Source organism: Mastigoproctus giganteus, chromosome 14 (genome assembly GCF_048544385.1).
Source record: "Mastigoproctus giganteus isolate SK-2022 chromosome 14, ASM4854438v1, whole genome shotgun sequence".
Taxonomy (NCBI): domain Eukaryota; kingdom Metazoa; phylum Arthropoda; class Arachnida; order Uropygi; family Thelyphonidae; genus Mastigoproctus; species Mastigoproctus giganteus.
This window is the reverse complement of record NC_143588.1, coordinates 21,171,470-21,197,574: the sequence shown is the minus strand read 5'-3', so window position 1 is coordinate 21,197,574 and position 26,105 is coordinate 21,171,470. Positions and strand designations below refer to the sequence as shown.

Sequence of the window (26,105 nt, the reverse complement as noted above, 5' to 3'; positions counted from 1 at the left end):
GCTGCAACAGGATCTGGAAAGGTTGAGCAGATGGGCTGAGAGGTGGCAAATGAAGTTTAACATTGACAAATGTAAAGTACTACACATGGGAAACAGCAACCCCAGAGCAACGTTTCAACTCTGTGGTACTACACCGACAGTGGTAGAGAATGAAAGGGACTTGGGGGTGGTCGTGCAGGCAGATATGAAGTTCTCTGAGCTGTGCAGACGGGCTGCAAGTGTAGCTCATGGAGTATTGTCAGTGATATACAGGAATTTTTCCAGCAGGGATAAGGAGGTGATTATTCCATTGTATAAGGCAATGGTCAGGCCACACCTAGAGTACTGTATACAGGCCCGGAGGCCTCATTTCAAGAAGGATGTAGAGCTGCTGGAAAGAGTACAGAGAAGGGCAACAAGATTAGTGAATGGAACAAAGGGGTGCTCTTACGAAGAAAGGCTTAAGTTTTGCAAATTACAGTGTCTGGAGACTAGGCACCAGCGAGGTGATCTGATAGAGGTGTATAAAGCCTTGAATGGTTTAAGCATGCTCAATGCTGATGGGATTCTTCCTCTAGCTCAGAAAAATCACCTGAGAGGCCATAAATTCAAATTGAGGAAAGACAGATGTAGGATAGACGTGCGGAAATTTGCCTTTAGCCAGCGGGTGGTTGGTTGGTGGAACAGACTTCCATCCCTTGTGGTGGAGGTTGATAGCCTAAATAAGTCTAAGGCTCAGCTGGACAGGTATTTTGAACGAACAGAGGGGTGAAGTGGAAGTGGGTTTTTTTTTTTTTTTTTGGCTGATGCTGCATATGCTTGCTTTCCTGCATCAAATGCCTCTACTAATGCTAATGCTAATGCTAACTCATGGATTTCATCTGTCCATCTCTGATTTTGTCTTCCAAGTTTGCTTTTAGCTCCTCTTGGGTACCATTCTGTTATTTTCTTAATCCATTTGTCATCATGTCTTCGGGCTATGTATCCTGCCCAAGACCATTTCAGTTCTTTAGTTTTGATAAGAATGTCCTTTATTTGTGTTTGGTCACACATGCTTATTAAGTTTTACCCTGACTTATAATCTCTCGGCATAAGCACATCAGCAATATTGCCTCTTCTGCATCTAAAAACTATGTTTTCGTTCTAGGCGTTACTTTTCTTCTAAATATCTACTTACTCTTTTGTTGTTATTGGGTTTTAGGAGCATTGGCAAATAAGGCCACATTGCTCCGTGTATATTGTTTGTAAATTGCATGTTCTGAGGTCGATTTTCTGTTTGCTGTACGACAAACCCGGGTTTCCGGGAGAAAAACCATGCTACCCTCGCTTGAGACCGACTAACTCAACGATGTCGTGAAAAAGACCCATAAAAATTACTCCTGTCACTCACTCTTCGCAAATCTCAAATCCCCCTATCATGTTCCCATATCTGGGGCGGTGTTCCCATAACCACTTTCAGGCTTCTAGACTCAATTGAAAAAAGAGCAATTTGGTTAATTAGTGACCCATCTCTTACAAAGCCTCTCCACTCTCTGTCAGAGAGAGAGAGTGGAGAGGCCTTTGTTTCTTCTGCATGCCTTTTCTATAGATACGTCCATGGGCACTGTTCTTGAGAATTGGCTTCTATAAATTCCTTTCTCTCTTCCGAAGTAGTCTGAATTCGTGTCACAACCAGTCGGCATCTTTTTACTGTCCAACATTAAGCACATCGAGCCACCGTTTTCTTCTTTCTTATTTATTCCTTCAACTACCGTTTTCTGGAACAACCCTATTTGGAACATGGAACAACCCTGGAACAACATCACACGTATTTCCTTAAAAATTACAATCTACAGAAATTCAAGTCTAATTAATATCAACAAACATCTTTCATTTTTTCCGCCTTCAATCTCAGCACGGTACTAAGTACTACAGGTTCTAATATCTTTCGTTGGGGATTTTCTAAAAAAAAAAAATAATAAATAAAATAAAACCATAAAAATAACTATAAATTATATAGAAAGATTGTAAAGAGTTCTCCCACATAAATTTCCTCCTTGCAACGGTTAGATTAGTTTAGTATTAGTTCTTGATGTAACGTAATAATTTGAAGCATTTTGTGCATTTACTTTAAGTTTAGAAGTGAAGTTAACTTAAACCCTTATGTTGTTTTTGAAGTGAAACAGATTACACCTAAATTTCGCAAGTAGGTAATGCAGTAGTTTAGTTATCTTATTTAAAACTCGACATGTAATCATTTGTTTATCTCGCTTGTGTTTTAGTTTTGCTTTATATTGGATAATGTACGTGTGAGAAGGACCTAAGGGGAATTAGTTCTTTTTTGTAATAGTACCTGATCAGTTTTTAGGGGTGTGAATCTAGTAACAACTTCGATTATGTGCACGAAACGCAACCTTTCCGCACGGTAGTTCTCGTTTCATTTCTGAGTTGTTATTTTCATTTTGTTCATTAATGTTTATATTTGAATGTGATTGCAGGACGGCTCTGTTTTAGAAGGTGAGATTTTAATGGATAAAAATCACCCTTATTTCATTAATCTTTCTTACTACTTTTTCATAATAAGATTACGTAATATGGCAACCTGATATAAGAAATTTATCCCTCAATTGTAAGCACGTTATAGATTTATTGTCTCCGAATTTGATACTATGGTTGTTTTGATTTGAGAAACAACCATAGTATTAACCATAAATTTGTGAAATTCATATATAAGAAAATATGTATGAATTTCACAGATATGTGCTAGACAGTTGGCAGATCAGACTCCTTAAACTAGCGATGATTTTTAATGTGATGTACCATATATCATGCTAATAAGTATGTAAAGTGACCAGACGTCCCGGATTTCAGTCGTTTGGCCCGCATTGCAAATTGTCCCGGAAAATGTCCCGGATTGGACATGTAGCCTCCATACTTAATGGCAAACAATGCAAATCATTTTCAATATGTTTGTCGGGAACCAATGGTACAACGGAAAGAGTTTTTTTCGATAGTAAATAAGCTATGGACGTCAACAAAAACACAACTGACCGTAGAAATGCTGAAAGTTTTGCTTTCAGCATTTCTACGGTAAGTTAGAAGAGCAATTTCGCTAATTCTTGTAAAGAGTTATTGAGAATTCTTGTGAAGAAATAGCAAATAATGAAGAATTATTAAAAAAAATTCACTCAGCGGAAAAATATATTTAATTATATTATTCAATTTCTCTTTTTTTTATTGTTAAAAGAAGTATGTATTTTTTTATTATATCACAGAAAAAACCTAACCTTTTTTCACTAAACAAATGAAAATCGATGAAGATCAACCAAACAGAATTCGCAATTTTCTTTACAAATTGATATATACAATTCTAAGTAAATACAGTATTTGAATAAGTAAGGTATACTAAAGTTCTTAGGTTCTTTTTAGTATTAAAGTACTAAATCATGCTTTACAAAGAAAATGTGGAAAACTTGCCAAACGTTTTCAAACAGCTGTCAAGCTATAATAACATAGTCCATATTATATATGGACTATATTTGTTTTAGAATTAAACTCCTAATGTTAACAGAATATTTTTAAAAACTATACAGTCATATTGAAAAATATTTACGCTTATTGCTTGGACTTCTTTTTGAATTTAAAATTGTTATTTTAACCTGAGCATATTCTCAATTCTGTTGACCACATAAATGCGCACAGAAAAATACCCACACTGATAAATACTCACATAGAAAAATGCTCACACGGAAGAATGCTCACATTATTTTTAGTTTACAAAAAAAACAAATTATTTCATATTTAAAAATGCAACACAATGTTGAATTTATATATTTCATTTCTACTTCTATACGATGTATTTTAATATAAAATATAATATTTGGATGTAAATGTTTGTAAGGGAAATTACAGGAAATAATATGCTCTGGTTTTATTGCAACTAAACCCTTTTATTTTATTTATAAAAATAAATTATTTTTTCTCTCTGTCTTACAAAGTGAACAGTCAACACTTTTTGGTTTTTTATCAACAAACAACTAATTCAGACATATTTCAGTTATTTATTTATCAAGGATCTGAATAGAATAAATATTTCAGTTTGCCTTCTACCTGCTCATATTCCTGCACAAAAGTGGCAACCAAGTCACACAGTGCATCATATCTTCTCATTTTCACCTCTATACAACCTGCCTGTGCATTAGCCAGTGTCAATCAGTGGCAAGCCAGGACTCTCTTCAGTCCATCAAACAAAAACCACACGTTGGGATACTGCAGTGGAATATGGAATTAAGTGCATTGTGAAATCCCTCACAACAGCTTGTAGTTTTAGGCGACCGTTCAAGAGCTGCATCATGATGATTCCATATTCTTATTTGAAACTGGGGATCTCTACCCTGCATCCTCAATTATCATTCAGTTATGAAGACAAAAGATGGCAACATAGTACAACAACCAACCGAACATTGTCATGATTCCTATCCTCAAAAGGCAGACGCCAACGTTTCCCGAAGGAAAATGAGGCAATACATGAGAGTAGTTAGTTCTACTCCTCGCAATGTGATGGGGAATGTGTTGTCAGAGTTGAGTAACAATGTACTGGACCATATGCCCAAATAATCATCCCTTGCGAGAAATCTTCTCAATCACAGAAAAGACGGTCATTTGCCTAATCCAACAACAATAAATTTTGACATTCCTGAGAAGTACCGTCAACCGATACTTCATGATTCAGGTGTGGTAATCCACACAGAATTCTGGTTTTAGGTGATAAAGAACTCTTGGTTGAATTGAACAAAGATACAATCTATGGAGATGGCACCTTTGATAAAGTTCCGAACATGTTTTACCAACTGTATACGTGGCATGCCAAGGGGGGAGGGGAGTAAGTCATATCCGCCATGTATTTACATTTTGTTACAGAAAAAGATATGATAGAATGTTTCAAATCATGAAGCTGTTGGTTCCAAATCTGGCGCCTCAAAAGGCTTTAGTGGATTTTGAGAAGGCTCGCATGAATGCAGTGAGGATTGCCTTACCACACACCAGGGGCGTATTCAGGGGTGGGCAGAGAGGGCATATGCCCACCTTAACCAAAATTTTGAAATTAAAGAAAAAGAACGCATGGGGCGTTCTAAAAAAAAAACTCAAAAGCCTGGTCAGCATGCTCCCCCTTACGATCATCCCTGAATCTGGTCGCATCCCCCCCTAAGGATGATACCTGGATACGCCTCTGTCATACGCTGAGTTAAACGGGTCCTATTTCCATCTGTGTTAGAGTCTCATCAGGAACTCAGAAATGTTGGCTTGAAGACTGAATTTGAAACTGATATAAATATTAAACTCAAGCTGAAGTCTCTTGCTGCATTAACCTTTGTCCCAGTCCTTGATGTGAGAAGTGTCTTTGATGAGCTTGCCTGCCACATTTCCAGACGAAGATAGCTATAATGAGGTGCTCACGTACTTCTTTTCCACATACACTGAATATGCAGCAGGAGAGACCCCCAGTTTCCAATAAGAATATTGAATCATCATGGTGCAGCTTTTTAACGGTCGCCTAAAACTACAAACTGTTGTGAGGGAATTCACAATGCACTTAATTCCCTATTCCACTGCAGTCATCCCAACTTGTGGTTTTTGTTTGATAGACTGAAGAGGGATCTGGCTTGCCACAGATTGACACTGGCTAATGCACAGGCAGGTCGTATAGAAGTGAAAAAGAGAAGATATGATGCACTGCATGACTTGGTTGCCACTTTTGTGCAGGAATATGAGCAGGTAGAAGACAAACTGAAATACTTGCAGAGATTAGGTAACTTACAATTTTATTTTATAAATAAAATAAAAGGCTTTAGTTGAAATAAAACCAGAGCATTTTATCTCCTGTAATTTCCCTTACAAACATTTACATCTAAATATTCTATTTTATATTAAAATCAAAAGTTATATTAAAATACATCGTATAGAAGTAGAAATCAGATATATAAATTCAATATTTTGTTGCGTTTTTAAACATGAAATAATTAGTTTTTCGTAAACTAAAAATAATGTTAGCATTTATCCGTGTGAGCATTTTTCCGTGTGAGCAATTCGGTGTGAGCAGTTTTCCGTGTGTGTTTTTTTTTCATGTGAGCATTTATGACAATGGGGTTTTTTCTGTGCGGAATTTTCGTGTGTGCTTTTGTCAGGGAACCTTCAATTCTACTTGGAAAAACTGAAGAGTTGTGTTAGCGATATTTAATTCCAGTAATTCTGAATTGACAGTAATGCAAAGCAAAATAGATAAGGACTGAATTTCTTCCATTAATACACAATTTAACAGATTAACTCCAACTTTTCACTTGTCCACGAACATAAACGAGGTAATTTAAGCGTTTACACCATTCTGTACAGATTTGGGTATCAAAGTTTATTTATTTTAGGGAACAGAGATGCCAGAAATTGTTCTGCACTTCATTATAATAAATTGTCAGTAAAATTGTCAGATTTGGAATCAAGGCTCCATTAGGCTATTTTTCATTGTGGCCTTTACTTCTGCAATGAATGAAAAATTAACTTGGCTAGTAAAAATCATTTTCAAAGTATTGCCAAATTGTTGTTATTAGGTTTTAGGAGCATCGGCGACTAAGGCCATGTTGCTCCCTGTATATTGTCTGTAAATTGCATGTGTTCTGAGGTCAGTTTTGTGTTTGCTGGACGAAAAACCCGAGTTTCCGGAAGAATAAACCATGCTACCCTCGCTTGAGACCGACTAACTCGGTCACGTTGTGAAAAAGATGCAGAAAAATTTCTCCCGTCATCGACGGGATTCGAACTCAGGTCTTTTCCACCCGGTGTAGGGAGGATGGAGATCTTACCAACTGTACTACTCACGAGGTCAAAGTATTGCCAAATGGCTGTTACCATCCCCTAAACTGAATTTACCCTACAATAGCAATTTTGAAGATGCGAAATCAGTTCCGCAATTTTCATGAAATTGTTTATGTGAGCCGAGAGATGGCAGCTTTGCAGCATGCGTTGAGTTGGAGCTTACTTGTATTATAGTTTTGTTATCAAGGAACTGCGTTGTTGAATAACCTGTGTACAGCTGTTCGGTTTTAGGACCATCAGCTATACACAGGTTATTCAACCAAGGACATTCGTGTGTTCTGTGGTCGATTTTCTGTTCTCTGGATGAAAAACCGAGTTGCCTGGAAAAAACCACGCTACACTCGCCTGAGACCGACTAACTCAACCACGTTTTGATAAAGGCCCATAAAAATTCCTCACGTCATCGACGGGACTTGCACTCAGGTCTTTTCACTACATACATATAGCCTTTTAACTAATGATAAATCATTATATGTGTACATATAATAAAATACACAATTTATTATGTTTTAGAAACGCATGGCACACCTTTCGGTATTGAAATTACCAATTCTGCCACCTCCATGGGATTTATGATCGGGTCCCCCGTATTCTTTAACCATTATTCCAAACCAACCCTCTGCTCCCCCCCCCCCCAAACTTCACTTACCCCGGCAGTGGAGGACCTAGCGTTATGATAGTTTCGACTCTTCTGACATTTCTTTACTTGCATCTGTGCGGACCAAATCTTGACCCATGTAAGGAAAGTATATTTCAATAATAATAGAATGCTTATTTATATTGGCCTGACTGTGTATTTTAATGTAACAGCCAAGTATTTGATAATCGGTTATGATAAAATTATGTATTAATAATGTTCAACTGACATCAGGTAATTCGAGCATTTCAATATTTTGTCAATATGTGATTTCTATGAATATCAATAGATGGAGCAAAACGAGATAATGCAAGTACAGTACTGTACTGTATTTTAATATTTCATCAAATTGTGGTTCGTATATACAACGACAGATGGAGCCACCTTATAAAGTGCTCCTCTCCCGATCCAATACACCAGTTCCTGAAATCTCATTAATTATTTGCCTTCGTAGCTTGAGGCTTTTGCCTTGAACTAAATTATATTTACATGCTTGATTTTTTATGTACTTATCTAATAAGCTTTTATAACAAAAATTATAAATAATTCTTCAAATAGATTTTATTTAAAATAGAGAAATTGTTTTATTTAAAAGACAATTCTAATAAAACTGAATTTGTAAAATTCTGTTTTATTCAAAGGACCTTGCTCGTACTATAGTTTTGTTATCAAGGAACTGCGTTTAATAACCTGCATATATAGCTGTTGTTGTTGTAATAGGGCTGCAGGAGCATCAGCGACTAAGGCCATATTGCTCCGATGTACTGTCTGTAAATTACGTGCGTTTTTTTGGTCGATTTTCTGTTTGCTGGATGAAAAACCAGTGATATGTCGAGCTGGAGAACTTGTTTTGGCTCGCATGGCGTGAAATGTTGCCGACTCATAGTTACGTGAAGTTCACTGCTGGCAGTACGTTCAGCTTTGGCCCCATGTCAGCAACGCTCCACCATGGAAACATTCTGACCAATTTCTTGTAGAAAGTAGCAGACGTTGCGTCCCTTTATGCAGTCGCAGTTCAGCTTTAGAACGGAGGCTTTTTTGGCCGTTCTCTGATACAGCGTTCCGGTTCATCTTAGAGCCCGATCGGATTTAGGTCTGGATTTTTGGCCGACTCAAAGAGTTTTTGGCTTTCCTTCTCCCTGAACTACGCTTTTGCACTACTCCCTGTATGGGATGAGCATTATCATGCTAAAACATGGGATCCACAGAACTGCCAGTGTTAACACCACGGAATTGTCCAAGACGCCAGTATACGACTCAGCATTGGTGGTCTGGCAGAAACAATCAACTGTTCTGGTCTGAACGTGAAGCAACCCCCTTCCCCAATATGCGGTAGGTGATTCCCTAGGCATTATCCACACTCGACTGTCTGACCTGAAGACTTCGTATCTCGATGATTCGTGTTTTGTTCCACTGCCAAAGAATAATGAACTGCTGCTACCCATGGACAATATGCGTGCTTACTGACACTTCTAGAGCTTCAGCGTAACGTTTTCCAAGGTGCTGTTCGGGGTTCGATTTCGTCTTTCTTCGAGGTTTGATGATTCTTCTCCGTCTATTTTTTAATTACTAATGTTATTTATTAGTAATGTGATGCCGTTCCTCCCTCATCCACACGACTATTTCGGTGCTTGTTAGCACCCCATCGGTAGAAGGCTAAATCATAATGCGCTTCATCGCATCATGATTTATCTCGCAAGAAGAGAGATACTGGAAAAACTGGAGAGAAATCGGCACAGAAGAAAATGAATAGCATAAAACACACGGAATTTGTTCTAAAATATTCAGTAGGGCAGATTGCCCCAACTTTAGTGGAGGGGGCGATCATCTCCTCTACTGGATCCGCGCTGTTCAAATCATCAAAATTAGTGCTCGTTTCATTTTGAACGCACTTCGTTCCTCGTAAAATTGCATTGAAAGATTGTTTATCGTGTAAGCGTATAATATTTTTTTATCTATTATATGCAGAAAATATTTACTCAGTTCTCCTTTTTTAAAAAAAAAATATTTACTTCAGATATTAAAGATGGAAACCTGAAAGTCATACTGAATCTGTTTTTTAACCTGTCGCGCTATAAACAAGCCCAAAAAGCTCCGAATAGCGCTGATCCATCCTCATCTTCGAGCATTGCAGGTGTTTCCTTGCATAATCCAAGGTCTGCAGTTGTGCAGTGTAGTGGACAAGAAATGCTATCCAAGTAAGTAACTTATAATATCTACTTAAGAGAAATACAATTGGTATAATATTGTTATATCGGATGTTACAGTAGTAACGCTGCAGCTTTTGAAGTAATCATTTGCTGTCAGTTTCAACGAATCTCTCGCCATTATCATTCACCGTTACACAACCTTCCCACCCGAACGTTTATATTTTGGATGATTTTATCGTTGGGGCTGATCATCACTAAGCTTATGATGCCAGCTCCATCTGGCCCCTTGGTTCAGGTGGATCCTTAAAATTGAAAATTGAAAATGTTTTAAATACAGTAAATACTCTACATATATATTTCAAAGAATATATTTAATTTTTAAAGAATATATTAATATTTAATATAATCGAAGAATGATTTCATTATGTTTCTAAGAGTGGGTTAGTGAGAGGTCTCTTTTTTATGACATTAATTAACCAGCAATTTAATAATTTTAACTACTTTATTTAGCTGATTTTACTGCTCGTTTAATATATGAGGACGGTATGAAGAATAGTGCCTCTTGAGAGTGATAAATCAAACATCCTTATAGATACAAAAAATGTTTAATTTATATATATATTTTTTACATACATTCCATGTAAACCTAAAAAGGTTTTGTATCTTGTTCAATTAAAATTTTTCCGTCGAGAACCTTATACCTCTCCTATGTACATTGACGTCACTGCCACTCACTTCAGTAGTGTTTCCCCCCCCCCCCTTTAGCAGCTGTGCACACTCCACCCTTTCAAGTAGGATTTCCCACCAAGATACGATAGGTTTTAGTGGGTATAGTCCTCCATTGTACCTGCAAAATAGCAACCAGTTGGGCTATCGATGTGGAACATGTTGGTCTGACTCTCACCCGCCGGTCTAGTTCATCCTGTAGGCGCTCCATAAAGTTTAACCCTAATATGAACACTAATGGGATGAGCTGGAACTCCCGACTATGCTGGCCATTACCACTTTTTTACATTGGTGGCCATGAACCAGTCTCGTTCAGACATAGCTCTATTACCTAAGATACCTAACTTACGATGTGCCAGTTCATACATCTACCAACTGGCACATCGTAAGGAAAAAAAAAAAAAAAACCTAAACTGTTCAAAATACTAAGGTAATGGATATTCATGGTGCTTCACACAACCACCAAAAGTCTTAGACCATAGCTCCACAGCGTAACTTTACTTTCTCCGAACTTTATTGTTGACACAGTTCACTCTGGCAGCACATTCTGTAGGCATCTTCTACACCCACATCTGCCATCTGTTGGAAATGGAATGCTGCGAGATTCGTTGCACCACAGAACCGAATTCTACTGCTCTGCAGAACCAATTACGTCGTTTCATGACCCATTCAAGGCAAAACCGCTGATTGCAGTTGGCACTGTTTGGCTTACGGACTGTCCCTCTCCCATTAAAACAGAGGCTGTAGGCTCCGTACATAGTGTGTTATTACAGAACTCAACCCTGTTGAAGGCTTTACAGTTCTGTTTGATGTTTTTCAGGGATATCTGGCTAGATTGTCTTACTACCCTTCTCAGTATCCCTCATGTGGAGTAAGGAGGTTCGGTGGTGATCCTGTGCGTTGTCGGACGGTGATGGTATCTTTATGCTTCCATTTCATAATAAAATTACAGACAGTTTGCTTTTGCTGGTGTAGTCTATGAGCAGTTGCATGAATCGACATGCCAGCAATGTGACATCCGACAATAATATCACTCTCGAAATCGACCAGCTCTGCTCTGCGTTCCATGATGAGAACAACCGACTCGTGTGGCAGGTACACTTTCAAGTGGCCAGTGAGCCACCATTAGATTAGCAGTTCACCGATAGAGCTGGGAAATTCCTGTACGACAGACTTGGTTTACTAGATGAAAAAATAAATAATTGTGTTTATTAATTCTAATAAATATTTTTACACAATGTAAATACGGTATGTAAAGAATTTTAAATATGTGTGAATATGTCTGAATTATCTCTTTTGTTGTGCATTGATTTTAATAATGAAGTTTGCCTTTATTGACTTTTCTGGCTTTGAGGTTTTCCACTCGTTTGATGAATATTGATAATGAAACTTATATTCGTTTATATATATTTACAATAAAATCCAGGCTAAAAGAGTTTTGTTATTTTGGCTTCCTTTCATTGGCGTTCGCTAGCGAAGATGCCGCAAATCCCGCATTATGGAGAAACCGTCTAGAGGGATCCCATAATTACTTCTGAGCTCGTGATATGGGTTGGGGAACCAGTTATTCACTGCGTAACTGATTCCTTCCACCTATCGTATTGGAGTTTTCGAGGAATGACAGAAGGAAAGGATGCATGAGGAATACTAACTTTTTTAACTGCAGTGTAAATTTTTGAATACGGCCTTGTGCAGAATAAGAATTATCAGAATAAAATAAATTATCACGATAAGTTATTCTGATCCTTCTTATGCTGATAATTAAATCAGTTTATTCTAGCAGAATCATCCTAAATTCGTCCTCTGTATTGAGAAAGTCTAATATGATTGAAGTGAATTTCTTGTGATTTTCTAGACTTCCGTCTCCATTTAAACAGTCTTCCAATCGTAACGTTTCAACAAGTGCGAAAGAAACAGCAAGCAGTATTCCAGCACCATCTGTAGGGAGCGCTACACGAAGGACTCCTCAGAACGAACGCAGTGCCAGAAATGGAACTCCAAGCTGCCCATCTAACGCACAAGGTAGGCAACTTATTATAACTAATACATCGCTGAATGCATTGTGTGGAATCGTAATTAGAGTATCTATGTAATTAATGGGCACTTTATCCGCTTAAGAAAAGTTATTTCTATTTCTGTTTAGAGATAATCGAGTATTTATTTATTTGAAAACTTCTCACGCATAGGGCACGCAGACTCTAGATAATGGTGAGAACGCAGAGAATTACAGGAAAGCAATAGAAAACAGTCACTAGTATTAAAATACAGTATGTACAAAATTTGGATTAACAAAATAAGTAGGAACCATTTAATGAGCACACTGGTGAGGAACCTTACCACACTTAAGCATATATGATAATTAGTCAACTTACTTGTCCGATATACAAAAAATATGAATACTTAGATGACGGTACCAAATTTTGAAGATTACTTACCTGGGAATTAGGAATGAAAGAAAAGAATGAAATGAATTCTGAATGACTTTTAATCAATATTTGGATATTTATTGATTTTTTTATGTTTACTTTTAAGATTGGTTTTTAAGGCAGTATTGACCTTGTTGACATTATTTTCGGGTATTCATATGGTGTATAATTTTAATGATATTAGCATAAATTATAATATTATGAAGCAAAAATTGGAAATTTATATTAAAGATGAATTTTTCATGAGAATAACGAGAAAAAAATTGCATTCGGGTATTTTGATGTACACACAGCTTTCCAAGTTAAAATTTCAGGTCATACAATTTTTTATTTTGTTTCTTACCTCCTTAAGGCACGACATTAGGGATTGATTAAATCAGGGAATTATAAAATCCTTCCTTCCACAAGAACAGAACTAAATAAGATGTGAAAATCCATCCATTTGCAGATGGTCTTAAAAATTCATCAGAAATTGCCACAAAAAAATTATTATAGGCGATCTTCATATAACAGTGAATACCTAGAACCAAAATCGCATTAAACATTTTGGACTGAGCTGCAGAAATGAAGAATGGTGACTCCTCTTGATCAGATAACTAAATGGGAATCCATTGACTGGGAATGACAAGATCTAGAAATATCCTGCTATTTCTGTTAGAATGATTGAATTACTTAATTGATTTGCTAAATGACGTTGTACTTAATTTTATAGATTAAACACAGATAAATAATTAGCAATTTTTAATAACGTAATTAAATTACTTCTCATTACAGTATTGAAATGAATAACTAACAGATAACACTAAAATTATGGTATTAGTTTTTAGAGCTGAGACAGAAAAGGTGTTTGTGTACTAGTATATATAGTATACCTCTAGTGTACTGTTGTTTACTGTTGGTATCCCAGTATACCTGTAGTATACTATATATACTGGGACTAAAAAGGTTTACATGTACGCTAGGAAACACTGTGTAGTACGACTCGGTTGTCACGGCAATCTCTCACTTGTTTGTAAGTTTGCTGTCGGATTTGGTTTCTGCTTTCTGGACATCTACTGGACTAAAATTAAAGAATTTAGTTAAGGAGTGTTTCACAAAATTCAGAAAGCTGCGCAGTATTGCAGGAGAAGAACGTACATAAGGAAGCTGTATTAGTGTATAGCGTCTGTTCAATTCAGTTGAATTCAGTTGATATACGTATATGAAGTGTGTGTGTGTTTTGGGGGAGAAAAAAAAATAAACACTATAGAGTAATTTTAAAATATTAGGATTGCATTCTGTAATTAGTTTTCTCGTTAAAATAAGCTGTAACTGTAATTTCAACATTTTAATTTAGGGCAAAATGACTTATACGAAAACTACCTGAATTGAAGTCTTTCCACCCCCCCCCGTCTCCCATCTCAGCCTCTAGTAATAGATTTCTTATTGAAAATATGCTTTAAAATTGATATTAAAAGTAGCTTATCTTGATCAGTAATAAATGAGTAAAAATTATATTAATGGGTAATAAACTAGAGTGCATCACTCAAAGTTCAGCTCTTCAAACAATATTGTTTTCGCTCATTAAGAAACGGAAGTGCTATTGCAAGGTTCCGAATAATGTGTGATTAATAAATTAATTAATTATACGTTTATTAATGACTAATTAATCATTGCATTAAGGAGCAACCTGATTTCTAAGGCTGATCCACAGATATTACGAAAATTCAAGGCTGTAGAACCAGGATTTCTTCCATACTCCTAGGATTATTTGCACACGTGGTTTCAATAATATCACATCTTTAAAAGGGGGGGGGGGAAAGCAAATCGCATTCTATTTTTTACCACAAGTCGGGATCTTCCTTGTTTTCTACGATTTAATACTTGCTTTTGTTGATCCTTGTAATTTTGTTATGTGTCTGTATGCGAAGTTTCTCTGTTCTCAGGCCTAATTCATCGATGGTTTATTCCTTCCTTTCACTCAATTGTGTTGCTACCTCCCATTTTAACGTAGGGACATCTTAATGGCCCATTTCCCACAATAATAGTTTTGGAGCATTACAGCCTTAGTTGCTAATGCGCCAATAAAACCCAACAACCAACCAACCAACCCACAATAATGCAGCTCTTTTGTACACACAAAAGCTGTCATATATACAGGGTGTCTCAAAAATACACGGCATAACTTCAGAAATGAGTTCCTCATGTGTAGACAATAAAAATATTTTATATCAACATAGTTCCGGAAATGCTTGGTTCCCGAGTTTTGAAGGTCTGTCTATGACTGTTCACATCACCTTATAGTAATTGTTCAAAATATCCACCTTCTGCCTGAATACAGACCTCACATCGACGTCTCATGAACTAGCGAAGCCGATGCCAAATTCCTAGCATATTTCGTATTGTCTCACAACCTGCCACAATTCGATTGCGGAGAGTTTCCACTTAGCTACCGGAGTCGAATACACCAATGACTTTAAATGGCCCCACAAGAATAAATCTAGTGGGTTTAAATCATGTGAGCGTGGAGGCCAGCAGTTGGTCCACCTCTACCTATCCACCGACCAGGAAACCTTCGATTTAGGTAATTGCGCGCTAGGTGGCTGAAATGTGCGGGAGCGCCATCGTGCATGAAGTGTGCTTGTTGACGAATGATCTGTGGCGTGTCGTCCAAGAAATCAGGCATGTTGTTTTCCAGAAAGTTTCTGTACGCCTTCCCGAGAGTTTGTTTGGAAGTATATGTGGCCTAAATAACTTATCACCAAACACACCCGCCCAGATGTTGAGGCTGAACCGCTGTTGGTGATCTGATGGAAGAATTGCATGTGGGTTTTCCTCAGCCCATACATGCTGATTGTGAAAGTTTTGGATTCCTTCTCGTGTGAACTGTGCTTCATCTGTGAATATCACTAAGGCAGGAAAGTGAGGAGTTGTACCACACTGCTTTAAGAACCACTGGCAGAACATTACTCGTGCAGGGTAATCTGCTGGTGACAAGGCCTGTACGCGTTGCAAATGGTAAGGATACAGTTAGTGTTCTCGCAACATTCTCCAAATAGTCGAACGTTGAACAGCCAGTTGCATTGCTATTCTGCGTGTGCTGATTCCAGGAGTGGCATTCACAACGTCCAAAATCTCCTCTTCTACTTCAGGAGTCGTAGATCTTGGTCGTACTCTGTCGGCAGCACGAGGTGTAGAGATCCCATGTTCACAAAGGCGGCGACGGATACCTAAACGTTTTCCTGTTTGCACATCTTCGTTCTGGGAACCATTCGTGGTACAAACGACGAGCCTCCAGAGCATTGCCGTCGGCCAAACCATACATAAAGTGCATATCCACTTGCTCCTGATTTGAGTACATGGTCGGAATGGAAAACCAACAGATTCTGTCAGTACCTTGTGATGAAGGAAATCACCTGCTTGAATAAGACATTCCGGTTAATAACTCGGGAACCAAGCATTTCCGGAACTATGTTGATATAAAATATTTTTATTGTCTACATATGAGGAACTCATTCCTGAAGTTATGCCGTGTATTTTTGAGACACCCTGTATACATATATATATGTTGTATTAATATTAAATTAATTTAAGTATGCATAAATGGATGTGAAAGTTTCACAAAGTGCCAGTAACTACAAGGGTGAGGAAAGTAGAAAAAGAAGAGTAATAGATTAATGAAAGGTGAAAGAATGTTAATATCCTAGAGGTTATGATGAATTAAATAAATTATGGGCTGAATTTGCCAACCAATATAAAGTGGGAGAAATGTAAAGTCAAATTAGTACAACAAAAAAAGGCGCCTCCGTAGCCAGGTGGGAAGGAGCAGCAGCAGTGCGTAGCACACGCTTCTTGATTAGACTGGGGTTCGAGCCTGTCACCACCAAATATGGAGGATGCGGAAAGGTCAGGGAATGACCACCGCATATTCCCGGAGCAATATGGCCTTAGTTGCTAATGCTCCTAAAAACCAAATAACAAACAAACAACAACAAAAAAAAAAAAGAGGTCCCCGTAGCCTAGTGGTGAGGCGCGCGGGAGCATAAGTACACGTTCCTTGAGTGACTGGGGTTCAAGCCCGTGACTGCTGAATACGGTGCTGTTTCTTGTATTCTGTGTATCTTGTTTGGTCGTCCCGGAGTATAAACAGAAAATTTATTTTATTTTATTTAAAATACACTAATAAAATGCAAATAAAAATAAAATGAAAATGGTATAGCTGTCATCAGATATGGGGAGAACATTTTTGGTAAATGGTCTAATATAGGTAATGCAAAAATGCTTGATCTGATGTCAGCTGAAATAAATATTGATACATGATCATGTATTTCATCAGGGGACTACACCTGACCATGTATCAGGAACTGTGTTTCTATACTTGTCCATAGTTGTAGAAGAAAAGTGAAAGGCCAAAAAAGGAATGAAATTATCACTTTCTATTACAGTATGGACAAGGTAGTCCCAACGCAACGTAATTTATTTAGGTAAAAATAAGTGTCGAGCTGGGATAAAAATGGTTGATACCAATATGTTTAATATAAGTATCGTACACTTTCACTGTCTTATCATACTTTCGGTTTCGTTTTAGTTTGTTTTTAGCATGTCTCAACACACATTTTTCCTTTCAATACAAGAATTTGGTATTTACCTCCCTTTTATACTAACCCTTAAAAATACCAGAGCCCTTACTACAAGGTTGGGCTTCACAACCCCAGCAAGCTTTTTGTTATTTAAGGATTTTTTCTATGCTTTTTTATCTTTCTGCTGTCCAATTCTAAAGTTCTTCCCGTTCGTTAAACTATTAGTGTAATACGAGGGTGAAACGAACGTTTGTTCCTACTATCCTATTTCTATTGCTATTTTTCGTCTTTATTTATTTAAAATACTCCTTTTTCCTTTCCCCATCCTCAATTTCATACCTCACCCTTATACCATTTGCTTGTTCTAAATCCATTTTTAAAATACATTGATTTCCTATCTATACAAAATTAAATTCTACACTAAATTGTACATATTTATATTAAACATATTGATATTAACCATTTTTATCTCACCTCGATACTTATTTTTACCTGAATATATTGCATTGCGTTGGGACTACCTTGTCTATACTGTATTAGAAAGTGATAATTTCATTCCTTTTTGGCCTTTCACTTTTCTTCTACTACTATGGACAAGTATAGAAACGCAGTTCCTGATACATGGTCAGGTGTAGTCCCCTGATGAAATACCTGATCATGTATCAATATTTATTTCAGCTGACATCAGATCAAGCATTTTTGCATTACCTATATTAGACCATTTACCAAAAATGTTTCCCCGCATATCTGATGACAGCTATACTATTTTCATTTTATTTTTATTTTCATTTTATTAGTATTTTGATGTACTAATTTGACTTTAAAGTTCCCCCACTTTATATTGACTTGGCAATTTAGCCTATAATTTACATAATTCATCTCTAGGATATTAACATTTTTTCACCTTTCACAAATCTACTACACTTCTTTTTCTACTTTCCTCACCCTTATAGTTACTGGCACTTTGTATAACTTTCACATCCATTTATACATATTTAATTTAATTTTAATACAAGTAAGTCATTTTTTCTGCTGCTGTGAATTTGAAAGATCGGTAAGAGGCTGCGTTTCTCATATTATCTTAGTATTTGTCAATCTGGTTTCTGAAAATGTTTAAATCGGAATTCTCAGTTTATACCCTTAATTTTGAATGTGGTAGTATGTGAAGTCTAGTGTTCATTGACTTTTAATTTTAAGAGTGAAGATAGTTCCGTTAACATTGAATATTAACGGTATTTGAAGCTTTCTGGCAGATAAGTCTGCCAGATAATATGGTTTAGTGCAGTATAGTATGATATACTCTACTGTTAATTATTTGGTTTTTAGGAGCATTAGCAACTAAGGCCATATTGCTCCGGGATATGCGGTGGTCATTCCCTGACCTTTCCACATCTTCCGTGTTTGGTGGTGATGGGCTCGAACCCCGGTCTAATCAAGAAGCATGTGCTATGCACTGCTGCTCCTTCCCACCTGGCTACGGAGGCGCCATACTCTACTGTACCATTCTACACTAAATTCCATTGCCGTATACCATTCTGCCACTCCTGGCTACACTATAGTATATTTTGACAGGATTCTGACGCCATCCAGTTTACTAGTACACTGTACTGTATACTGCACTACAGTATTGTAAACTGTACAGTGCAATTTACAATACTGTACATATAGTAAACTGGACAGTCTTTCTGACTGTCCAGTTTACTGTATGTTCATTTTAGAACGGATGTACTGCTCGAAGGGGTACAGAGAAGGGCAGCGAGATTGATGAGGGGAACAAAGGGGGTGGTACTCTTACCAAGAAAGACTTCAGTTCTGCAAATTGCAGTGTCTGGAGACTAGGCACCTGCGAGGTGATCTAATTGAGATTTTTAAGACTTTGAATAGCTTGACCAAACTCAGTTTTGATGGGATTCTGCCTTTTGCTAGATTACGCACTTGAGGGGGGGGGGCATAAATCGAAACAGAGGAAAGAAAGCTGTAGAATAGATGTGCGGAAATTTGCCTTTAGCCAGCGGGTGGTTGATTGCTGGAACAAACTTCCATCTGCTTTTCAAGGAAGAACTAGACAAACTTTTGAAGAGAATGGATAGGTGAAATGGGAAGTGCTTTTTGTTTATAAGCTTGTTAATGCTAATTTCATTTTAAAATTTACTGCATAGTGCTGCCCTCTATGGGAGAGAGAGAGAGAGAGAGAGAGAGAGAGAGAGAGAGAGAGAGAGAGAGAGAGAGAGAGAGAATCATAATGTATAACAGAATTTTTCATTAATTAATATTCCAGTTTTGATGGAATATCAGCTCTTCAATTAGGATAAAGGATGGCAAAATCTAACCATGTACTTGCGAAAACGAAGTGGGCCGGCCCTTCGATCTCAATTTGATTCCTTTGTGAATTTTAAGAGGCATGAAAGCTAATATTTTATTAAATGAATCAAAAGTAAACCCTCGAAAAATATATCCAAGTATTATCAAAGTCTCATAGTATAATTAAATAGAATCTAAGATAAAATTTAAGATTAAATTTAAAAGTTTCTGAATTTCATGTTACAAAGCAGTATCCCAGTGCTGCCCTCTATGAGAAAGAAAAGTGGAAAGAGAAAGAAATTTAAGATGTATATAAAGCTGATTAGGTTACATCAGGAACTTCCATTTAAAGAAAAGGCATGAAAACTGGCCCTTAAATGGATAACATCTAAATCCATATTATATTATGCTGACACGAATTATGGATTTACAGGCCTAATTAAACTCACGTTCTGGTTTTCATTTGGCCTGTCTTCAATCTTATCTCTTCTGTTGTAGCTTTCTTTCCAAGGCTTGTGGTTCCTTGTCTTTGCGTTTTGTGTTATGGTGGTCTCTGGTTTCCCTTCCGTTCACGTGCTGCTACAGCGGCACAGTGAATGGCTGTGCGGATGTTGTCATGTTACTTCGTTGTTTTTGAGATAATCTGGCGTTATTCAGGTGGCCTACTGAGGTGGTCTGTGACTTTCCACAGAATTCTGTAAGGGTCTCTGCGTCGGTATGATGTGGATCTTCGTGGGGTTCATTCTCTCGTTTGCTAAGGCTTTCTTCCACTCTTCTTCTATTCTAGATATCGCGATCTCGTCTATTGTTCCGTTCCTTGTCCTTCAGTCTGGTTCCGTTGTGTCCGTATTCGTTGTTCTTTGTAGTTGGTTGCTCATATCCTGCTTGATTTTTTCCGAGATTGCAGGAGCTGTCAAGTCCGTCTCTGGTCTGGTCTGCTATTCACAGTTCGGTGACCTGAACAGTCGGGATCCGTTCAAGTCAAGTGTGTTATTTCGTCCTGTCCATCGTCATGTCTCTCTAGTTTCGTTACTTCGTAGTATGTTCGCATGATGAAGGCATTCATTTCGATGCTCCATTTAGTGCGTTGGCTTCTTCTTCACCCCCCTCCTTCCCCAGGTGGTCGCTAGCGCATTTGCGCAGGAAGCACTTCCAGTTGGTTGGGCTGGATGAGCTTTCCCTTCAGTTGTCGTAGCCGTACGAGATACAGCGCCACTCGCTCTACTGTCGTCCGCGGCAGACTGTCTTCTTTTCGAACCGACCCCTCTGCCTAAGCCGTGAACGCAAGTGATTTTATCCTGCGCCACACTAGATGCAGTATGTTCAATATTTCTACTTCTCATCTTCATTTAGCTACCTGCATAGTTGGATGGACCTGTTTTACCTTTGGCGTACAGTAGTGGGTACAGTTATGGGAGCGACACGAGATGGCGCCGTTCTCTTCCTCAGTCGTCATATTGACCTTGGGGAATAGGTCCAATGAAGCGACTTCCCCTCCTCCACCGTGATTCGAACTGTGGTCTATGACATTGGTGGTCGGGGCTAACCACGAGACTAATTGTGCCCATTATTATTATTATTATTATTATTATTATTATTATACAAAATTAAAATACATCCATCTCAGTGAGATTCACATATGCATTCAATGCATTCATTTATAGAGAAAGTTTAGTGTAGCATTTCCCACTTTCACTTATAGAAGATGATGTGATTCATTATCGTTAATTTAAGACTTGAGGAAGGATCAGCTTGATGTACTATCTCCGGATATGGGTTTTGCTTTAATACTTTCAAAGCTTCCTATTACCTGGTTAGCTATGGGTATAGAAGAAGCCCTTGACCGTGTCTCTGAGCAGACAGCTATGGAGGTTCGTTCTGTGGTTGCCTTGGTGGTGCAGCACGTGCGCCCTGTGAGTTCCAACTTATCCTGCACGCAGAGGAATGTACTTAATTCCTTAAGTAATGATCGGAACATCATAATTTTACCTGCAGACAAGGGTCATTCTACTGTGGTTAGGAACAGACAGTAGTACGTACAAAAGGCCTTGGCATTATTACCAGATCCCCAAGTGTTTCAGTCTATGGTTTTCAAGCAGTTAAAGCAGTTGGAAGAATCAGTGAATAAGTTGGTATATTCCAGGTTCCTAGATACTGGAGGATTACTAAAGCTGCTGTGCGTTGGAGGCGGCAACCCATCGTGCGATGTGTTTCCGCTTCCATGATTCTATGGGTTACCAAGATATATAAAGTGGGTGTGCCGTTACGTCCCATTTTTCCTTGTTGTGGCACCTCCGCCACACGAGCTCTCCAAATTATTATCTAATTTCTTTTCTTTTATTTTTTTATCTAGTTATGGTGGCTCGTGGTTTCATGCGCTTAATGAGTTCAAGTTGTCGAATGTGTAACTTGAAAAGAAAAAACGTCCGTTGTAAGATGGTGCGTTATAGCCGTTGTAGTTAAGCTGTATTTACTTTCCGCCGTAGGTATGGCGTTTCCGGGTGAATGGAGAGTAGATTTGACAAGGAGGCTCCAAAAATGGCCTCCAGTGCTTTTTGACCTTATTTTATTTTACTTTTTTTGGGAGATGTTACATAAAATTCATCACGTTTGCTACTTTCTCACAATTTTGAAAGACCTGAGTGATCTCAGGAACGGTATACAATATGCAGCATAGCATCGCGCATAGCCAAGGTAGAGACATCCCTAGAAGGGTGATGTCATATGGTAGAGCGGCAATCCATATAGTAGAGACCTCCACAGAGTATCGTATGGATGTTTGTAAGTTGATCCATGAAGTTCATAGTTAACTCCTATACGTTTTAGAGAACTTGAACTAGCCGAAAAATTTGTATAGGAGAGCTGCTCCAAGTGCTCCTTCGAAATTTTTTATAAACAGTTTCACAATTAGAGTAAAAAGAGGATTATTTTTTTATTTTTTTATTTTTATTAATAACAAGATACACAACAGGTAATCATTAACAGTGTATCTGAGATCAGAACAATAAACATGATAACAATAATAAGAGATCCAACCAGAAGATAAACATTGATATAGATTCAAACATTAAAATCATGTGTACAAAAGAGGACTGTATTAAGTTAAGTTACCGGTAAAACAAAAAATAAAACACATAATAATAATAAACTACAATAATTAGACCAGAGCTAGTCACTTTGCAGTTTAAGAGAAGAGGCAAACTTGTGGATGGAGTTCATCAGTGGTTGGGAGTTGTCAAAGAAGTCAATGAGAGAGTCATTTGCTGATTCTGTTCAGTGGACTGAACTTCATAAAGTCCGTGGTGGCAGAGTCAAGGCGAAACGGTGTAAGGTTCTTGACTTGTCTACAAGGAGTATCGAAGTTGATTTTGCTAAGGATATCAGATGCTTCATAAGTTCCAGTGAGTACTTTGGCTAGAAGGGTGATGTCAGCAGTAACTCTTCTAGTGTACAGAGGCTGAAGTTGAAAGTAATCACACAGCGATTCATAATAACTGAATGATAGAATAGAGGATTACGGTACGTAGGGTAACGGACAAAATTTTTTTGGACTGCTTCAGTTTTGTTAGTTAAGGTCTTTGTGTGAGGATTCCAGATGGGTGAATCGAATTCAAGGATTGAATTCAGAACAATAGTTTTATAAAGGATAACCGCATATCTGTAGTTTTTGAACTTGTAAGTGTTCCGTTTGATGAATCCCAGTGTTTTGAATGCTTTTCTGGTGATTTTAAGGACATGGCGTCGAAATTAGCACTGCTGGAGAAGATAATCCCCAAGTCGTTAACTTGGTCACACCTTTCGATGATCACAGAGTTAATACTGTACTCCGTATTTATTAGTTTTACCCCTTAAGAAGTAGTGTTCTCGTAGAAAATTGGCGTAACGTTTCTCCCGCTTTCTCTTTCCGATCATTAAGTACAAAATTGGGTTATACGAAAAATTTCCTCAAAGAGCCTCTATATTACTGTCTTTAAAAAAAAAGAAAAAAAAAGGAGACAATAAGTGGTGAGCGTTATATTGCATCATGCAAATAAATATATACAATTGCTGCCACATAAATTGCATCACTGCAAATTTTCTCCCTAAACAAGCATTACAGTTTAAATATTTGCCCACTTTAGCCTCTTGATTAGACCGGGGTTCGAGCCCGTCACCACCAAATACGGAGGATGCGGAAAGGTCAGGAAATGACCACCGCATATCCCGGAGCAATATGGCCTTAGTTGCTAATGCTCCTAAAAACCAAATAAGAAACAAACAAACTATAACCTCAATTTGTTATACACCGGTGTTAAAATTATTATGCATTTTATTGATTAGAAAATAAATTAAAGAAAAAAACTATATAGATATTTTTATTTAAAAATAATTACAGAAATGCATTGCAGGCCATATGAATGTCTTTTCATTGTGATAATTGTTTGAAATTAACATTATGTAATAAGATAGAAAATATAACAATAGCAAACAAAAACGGTTGTGATTCGTTAGGTCTCAGGCCGCCGTAGCCTAGTGGTCAGGCGCGCGGGTGCATAAGTACACGTGCCTTGAGTGACCGGGGTTCAAGCCCGTCACTACTGAATACGGTGCTGTTTCTTGTATTCTACCTATCTTGTGAACTCCTCTGACCGTTTGGTCGTCCCGGAGTATAAACAGAAAACTTATTTTATTCTTCTATAACAGATATTTTGTTGGCCCATTATGAGCTTAAATTCCCCTTTGAACTTATCTAGCATCGTGTGTATCAGATTCTAGATAAAAGTAATTGTCACTTAGCAGAAATTTTCTGTCCCAAAGCACTGCAACAGTTTTTAATCCGTGTTCAAATCGGAACTATTTCCTGGCCATGATAAGGATCCGATATTGCAATCATGCATGAACTTCTTCACCTAACGAGTCAAAAAAAAAAAAAAAAAAAACATTAGTATTTGAAACAAGTTAAAATCATTATACTAGAAATTGTATTAAATGATTATATGATGTTGTATTAACCTAACGTGCAGTATGGCAAGGCGCAGTGTCATGTTGGCAAAGCAGTTTCGGTTCCTTGAAAGATGTTTCTGATGACGGGCAGAAGAGCCTCCTTTAAAATTTTTGTGTAGTCGTCATTAGCATTGACATTCTGCCCACTCCTTTGCTCGTTATTTATTCCCAGACCATCTGGCCGAATGGAAACTACTGTTGATTGAAGAGTCAGGGTCATAAGCCGAATGTAACATTTACCATCCGATCCGTGGAGCTAAATTGGATTCATGAGAGAATATTACAATTAGCATGACCCAGTTGAGTTGTATTTTCTCAATGGACTGTGTGGGTCCCGGTAGCCATGTTAGCAAGGGCGCAAAGCTGTACTGAATACAGTGTGCGGGTTCGAGATCAGCTGTCGGTAGTCGTTGGTTCCTCCTCATCAGTATCTTGAGTTAGTCAAATAATTGAGTTAGTTACTCCTCAGTATTTTGAGTTAGTCAAATCCGAGGATCAAGACTAGGAATGCATTCGAAATAAATAAAAATGGATTATGGCAATAAGGGCTTCTTACGAGGTCGATATGCTTTCATATCGGATAGTTGTATCACTTTCATTTACCCCAGTATATTTCTTACACAAAAAAAAAAAAAAAAAATTAAAAACATTCATAATGGCAATTACATTAAGTACAATAGCAAAATAATGAAGGAGGACAGAGATGGGATAATACAACATTAATTATACCTTTCTTTTTGTGCTATGCACCATGAATTACACCATATTTGTATTTGGTGCAGAGAGTTACATTTTTAGGAATTTTTTTTAATCAACTTGAATCCTATATCCACATGTAAGAGCATATTACTAACTTCTGAATTCAGGTTACAGTTATTTAAAACTAATAAAATAAGGTTATCATTATCACCACACATACATGCACAAATGAATTTAATCTTTCCTTATAACACCACTTTGATGTACATTAATGCTTATCTCTCCTAACACATCACACCACAATTAAGAGATCTGTAACCTTACAAAAATTTAATCAAATGAACCACTGTTATTAAAAGATTTCTGATTAATGATAAGTTTATTATGGATTTTGGCTCTGTGGACTTGCACGACAATTACCGAAGCATAGATGCCTAAAAAATCTTCCTGTGATGCATTACTTTTCCTTTTCAGTCCCGTTCTAGATTTTCTTTTGGCATCTCCAATCTCACATTGTTTTTAAGTAACCTTGACACTGTAGACTGGTAGAAAAAAACTGATAAATTTCGCATACAGTAAAATTCAATATTTTTAATCTAAGAATATATATATATATATATATATATATATATATATATATATATATATATATATATATATATATTTTATAAATTATAATTTAGAAGTATATTTTATTATCGTAGTACTTATAGATTAATAAAGAATATATAATATTAAGTCAAGCTAGCGAACATTATATAGCCAAAGTGTGTCGAAACGAGTGAATAGCAGCGGGTGA

General features: G+C 37.3%; 1 protein-coding gene across 1 annotated transcript in view; it reads left to right on the top strand.

Annotated features, from left to right (window-relative positions):
- The window catches only part of LOC150075004 (uncharacterized), a 1,344,778-nt gene that overhangs the window by 143,741 nt on the left and 1,174,932 nt on the right, over window positions 1-26,105 (top strand). Inside the window, exons 5-6 of the mRNA XM_090389033.1 lie at window positions 9,480-9,660; window positions 12,194-12,360. Of these exons, the coding sequence (XP_090245159.1) occupies window positions 9,480-9,660; window positions 12,194-12,360 (348 nt within the window). The remainder of the gene's footprint in view (window positions 1-9,479; window positions 9,661-12,193; window positions 12,361-26,105) is intronic.